General features: G+C 39.4%; 1 protein-coding gene across 1 annotated transcript in view; it reads left to right on the forward strand.

Moving 5' to 3' along the window:
• Nucleotides 1-1,415: 1,415 nt before the first annotated feature.
• Nucleotides 1,416-5,297, forward strand: part of abcg2b (ATP-binding cassette, sub-family G (WHITE), member 2b) — an 8,582-nt gene continuing 4,700 nt past the window's right edge. Inside the window, exons 1-7 of the mRNA XM_024259787.2 lie at nucleotides 1,416-1,675; nucleotides 3,784-3,843; nucleotides 3,926-4,043; nucleotides 4,119-4,274; nucleotides 4,469-4,626; nucleotides 4,722-4,873; nucleotides 5,088-5,180. Of these exons, the coding sequence (XP_024115555.1) occupies nucleotides 1,524-1,675; nucleotides 3,784-3,843; nucleotides 3,926-4,043; nucleotides 4,119-4,274; nucleotides 4,469-4,626; nucleotides 4,722-4,873; nucleotides 5,088-5,180 (889 nt within the window). The 5' untranslated portion in view covers nucleotides 1,416-1,523. The remainder of the gene's footprint in view (nucleotides 1,676-3,783; nucleotides 3,844-3,925; nucleotides 4,044-4,118; nucleotides 4,275-4,468; nucleotides 4,627-4,721; nucleotides 4,874-5,087; nucleotides 5,181-5,297) is intronic.

Consider the following 5,297-nt stretch of genomic DNA (forward strand, 5'->3'; position numbering starts at 1 on the left):
TTCATCACAATCATTCTAGTAGATTTTCCTCACACACATGGCAGTTTACTCTTTCCTATGTTCCTAAAATATTGCTCTTTATATTTTATATGTTCCAGTGATGTCTTTATTCCCTCTTTCCTGCTCTCAAATGCCGCAACCAACTACTGCAGATTCCATTAAGATCAAGTTTTCCTTTACCAATTATTTTCCATGAGCTCTACCAACCTGCCTGTTTTCCAGCTTTCCATGCACTTCTTACTGTTGATTACCTGGATCAGGTGTGTTCAGTCAACCGTGAGGAGAAACGAGAGTCAGCTAATCAGCAGAAAGCAATACAGAGAGAACAGTAAAACATACACGGTGGTACATCTCAAGGTCCAGGGCTGGGCTTTGCACAGTTATCCCCTGTAAACACGGTTATAGAGAATAACTCTGAAAACTCCTTTTCTATTGTCATAACCAAAATACAGGCAAAAAATCTGACTTTAGTGGAATCAGGTTGTAACAATCTTAATTTAGCCGGGTTTTATGTTTTCTTGCTGTTTGAGTAGCTTCTTGAGACACTTTGAGAATTAGCTAATTTTATTGGATTTGTCATGTAAATGTATTGCTGCTTTTTTGTCTTTTACTGGGACCTCATCTTTGTTTAGTCTGTGATGTGTGAATGTTGATTTGTTGTAATTTTATGGGAGTTTTACTATTTACTTTTTAAATTTTTAACCGGGAATGGTGCTAGAGAAATAAATATTTACTCACTTAACATTACTCCACCCCTTTTCAAGTCACTTTAAAAAATTACTATAAGAATTATTTTCTTATTAAAGAATGGGGAAAAGTACAAAAGTTCTTGTTTGTGCGGTTGTAGTGAGATGAAAACCTCTTAGATTGTCTCCATCAGTATTCATCAATCTCTAGCTATTTGAAAATATTGAAAACAAGCTTAAAAAAGAAGAAAGTAGTGTATGTCTGGGTCTGTGCACATTTCGTGCCCTCAGGGGTCATTTTGTTTATCAGTGTTGCCACAGCTGTTTCCAGCTTCCATGATAAAACTTCACAGGAATATAGTTGGAAGAATTAATAATGGAAGGACAAATTGCACCAATAGGGAGAGAAGAGTGAGATTAACATATAACATGGAAGACCAATGTTTGGAGGTGTTTTCATGAAAGACACAAGTATACTCTTTCTTTGTTAGGTGTCATTGCTGATCAAAACAGCAGAATAAACTCCACTTTTTAAGAGGTCTTACTATCAGGCAAGCATAAAGATATCTGTAATTGTACAGATCTCTTATCAACTGTTATGTACCAGCTTTTAATGGCTTTTCAGCTTTAATTGCTGTTGCAGTACATAATCATAGGGGAAAGTTCACTCTGGCTTTGTCTTTTTTACTGGCTCGAGTGCATGAAAATCCAAAGTCCAAGTGAGACATAAATCCTCCTGCTCGTTCGCTCTCATCCCTCTGACGCCTAGGTCTCCACTCCGTCCTCTTGTCCACATCTCAGGTTTCGTCCATCTCTCGGACACTATCGTGTTTGGAGATGTCGATGGGGGACCGTGCCACCTCCATTCATGAGGAATATTTTCAGGAACGCGGGCCGACCGTCACATTCAGCAACTTGCACTATAGCATCCAGGAGAGGAAGTTCTGCCGGAAGAGTGGTCCTGAAAAACACATTCTTAAAGATGTTAGGTAAGACGCACCAGACACTGTTTTATATCTGATTTTGGGGGGAATATGTTTTGAATTCTCATTTATATTATACTACATTTAGAGCAGGCTGCACAGCAATGCAGTGATTAATGCTTTCGCCTCACAGCAAAAAGGTCTCGGTTCCAATCCCGGCTGGGACCTTTCTGTCTGGAGTTTGCATGCTGTCCCTGTGTACATGTGTTTTTTCTCTGAGTACTCTAGCTTCTTCCCACAGTCCAAAGACATACTTCATCGGTTGATTGGTACTCTAAATTGTTCTTAGATGTGACGGTGTGAGTGTGTACAATGTGTGATTGAGGGCCTGTGACAGACTGGCGACCTGTCCTGGGTGTACTCTGTCTTTGCCCAAGCAGTACTGGTTAGGCTTTGGCAACTTTCTGACCCCTAAGTCATGGAGTAAGGGGGTTAAGGTCATGGATGGATGAGCGGATTACATTTAAAGTGGGAAACTTTAATATGCTCCATCAAATATTCAGAGAAAATTACTTTGTTTTTATTACCTAAAACTCAAAATTTTGAAGAAAAAAACAACAACTGAGTGAGATTTTTACCATAGGACACACCATCTTGGGAATGCAACAACAATGATATTAAATATGGCCAAAATGTGATGAGATGTGGAGGTTCACAGGTGGTTTATTGCAATTTTGGTCCATAAATGAAAACTCTAGCTTAGACACAAATACCACATGACTGAAACTGTTCTTAAATATCTCTTCTCATCGAGGGTCAATAGCATCCTTGAAGCAAACCCTGTGTGGTCCTTTGTAGGCATTTTTGACCATGTCTCTGATACAGCTGATGCAGAACTTCTTCTTTTAAACTCCGGAAGAAGAGCAATTGTTTCCTTGTTAATTAGCTCTCTTAGAATGGTGAACGGCCTGTTCATCCCACACAGTCTGTTTCCACTCTTGGCATAGCTCAACAGATGGCTTTTTCTATCCTTTCTGGGTGTTTCTGATCAGCCCAGAAGGACAAAAACGTGGCTGGGAAGAGGTTTGTTTTATAATATTCAAAAAATGGAGATGTAAAAGTTCAAGCAGCATACAAAATGCAGTTTTCCCTTAGTCTTTTTGTGCTACAGGACCCTGATTATAGCCATTAGTCAGAACCAAAGCAAAAAAAAAAAAAAGAAAAAAAAAACACAAACCCCCAAAACTTTGGTTTAGACAAAGTTTTAAGTAATTAAATTTGAAAGCAACAGGAAAGCACCTCTGTGGGTTTTGCTGTTAACATCCTGACTACCAGAAAAAAAAATCACGTCCACTTAAAATGTTTATAAATCCACCAAAAGTGATCATTCCCAGAGCCCCAACCTTTCACATTTGATATCATCGGAAAACTCATAAATGTCTTCTGTAGACACCAAAAGACGTTCATTCAGTGTTTGAGAGAATTAGAAATATCCTCTGTAGAGAAAACACTTGCATTGCTGAGAGCCAGGAGGAAACGTTTCCAGTAGCCAACATATTTATGGGAGCTACAATCTTTCTTCTTAATAATAACAACAACAGAGAAAACATACGGGGGACCTTCACTATAAAAAAATACATCTTTTTTTTTCCAACTAATGAAGGAACCTGTTCAAACAATATCAGAATGTAACCAAATGACAAACAGGTTCATACTCAGATTATAATTGTAAATATGTTATAATAATAAAAGATAAATTATGTTTAAAAACTACAATTTCTTTGAAAAAATAGTTATGCAGCTTGATGGCTCAGTGGGCTGGGTGTAGGGCTGCCAAGCAAACCTGGGTTGAGTCCTGAGGCAAGATGCTTGACGCTATTCCCTAACTGGGTTCTCCTTTAGGGGTTGGGTCAGAAAAATTCTCTGCCAGATCGCTGGTGTGAAGCCGTGAAAGCTGCTTTGCTGTGGCAACCTCTGATGGGATGAGCCGAAAAGTGAACAACAACCTTTAGATAATTAGTTAAAAACCAAAAACTAACAAACACACACAAACACAAATGTGAAAAAATATACATATATATATATATATGTTGTGTACATTGTCCAGTGTTGTCTCTAAAACTGTATTTTGTTACCACAAAGTGGTAAAAATAATCTTTTCTGTTTTGTCATAGCGGCATCATGAGACCAGGCATGAATGCCATCATGGGAGCCACCGGAAGTGGAAAAACATCGTAAGAAACATACTAATAGTCATTCTTACTGCACACGTTAAAATGACAAGGACTTCAATAATAATTCACAATCTTCTCCCAGGCTCCTGGATGTCATTGCCGGCAGAAAAGATCCAGCTGGACTGCGCCAAGGACAGGTCTTAGTCGATGGCAAAGTTGTCACATCTGAACTGAGGCTTAGCTCTGCTTATGTGGTGCAGGTAAGCACAGACAAACAAATATTTCATAATACGTGGTTTCACTTTCTTAATTCTCCATCGTCCCTGTGTTTTCAGGATGACATTCTGATGGGCACTCTAAGTGTGAAAGAGAACCTTCTGTTCAGTGCCAACCTGCGCCTCAACCCAAAGCATCACTCCAATACTGAGAAAAACAACCGAGTAAACGCAATCATTAATGACCTGGGCCTCACAGACTGCGCTGATACCAAGGTACTACAGTCATTACACAAAGGAACGTTTCAATTTATCAAATCCAGTGGACTGATGGATTAAAACAATGGCATAAAAAGACCCAAAAGTCTAAGTTTTATTGGACTTGCTTGAAGCAAAATTTCCAGAATAAAATGCATCATAACTGCATCTTGATCTCCTGCTTTCTGATAATCTTTTGTGTGAATGTTCAGATTGGCACAGAGTTCCTGCGTGGAGTGTCTGGTGGGGAGAGGAAGAGGTGCAGCATCGGCATGGAGCTCATTACTTCTCCTTCACTGCTGTTCCTGGATGAACCAACTACTGGACTGGACTCCAACACTGCAAACTGCATCATTGGTCTACTGCACAAGTACAGTGCACATGATATTCCACTGCTTCCTCAAATTACATCACCATTTGTGGCTGCTTTTGTATCTCAAGTGTCATTTTCAAACACGTTTCCAGGCTGGCCAGAAGAGGGAAGACTGTGATCTTCTCCATCCATCAGCCGCGCTACTCCATCTTCAAGCAGTTCGACCACCTGACACTAATGCACAAAGGAGAGGTCGTGTATGCTGGAGCTGCAGATCGAGCCTTGGACTATTTCACAAACCTCGGTATACTTCTCAGTGGTTTTGAATTTAGTTAACAAAGTTCAAGTTTTGAAAAAGTCAATGGTCATCTTTCATCATGAGGCAGATTTGTGTTGGTTTGTCATGTTGCTTCTCCTGAAGTTCAAATACATTATTTCAGTAAAAACAAATGTCTCTCTGTACACTGTATGTGTTCAGCTAAAAAAATACAAATAAAAACTACCTTGTGTTTGGACAGGATACCAGATTGAAGCTTTCAACAACCCAGCTGACTTCTTCATGGACATCACTAATGGAGAAACAACATCAACAGAAGAGTTGCAGACTGGAGGTAACCCCCTGCTTCTCAGGGATAAAGTCCAGATGTTATAACCACAACATTTCAATACTGTTTAAGTCATACTGTCTGCTTTATAACAGGCAAATTTATGCTTGTGTGCATAAACAC

This window comes from Oryzias melastigma, linkage group LG1 (assembly GCF_002922805.2).
Source record: "Oryzias melastigma strain HK-1 linkage group LG1, ASM292280v2, whole genome shotgun sequence".
In the NCBI taxonomy this organism is placed as follows: Eukaryota; Metazoa; Chordata; class Actinopteri; order Beloniformes; family Adrianichthyidae; genus Oryzias; species Oryzias melastigma.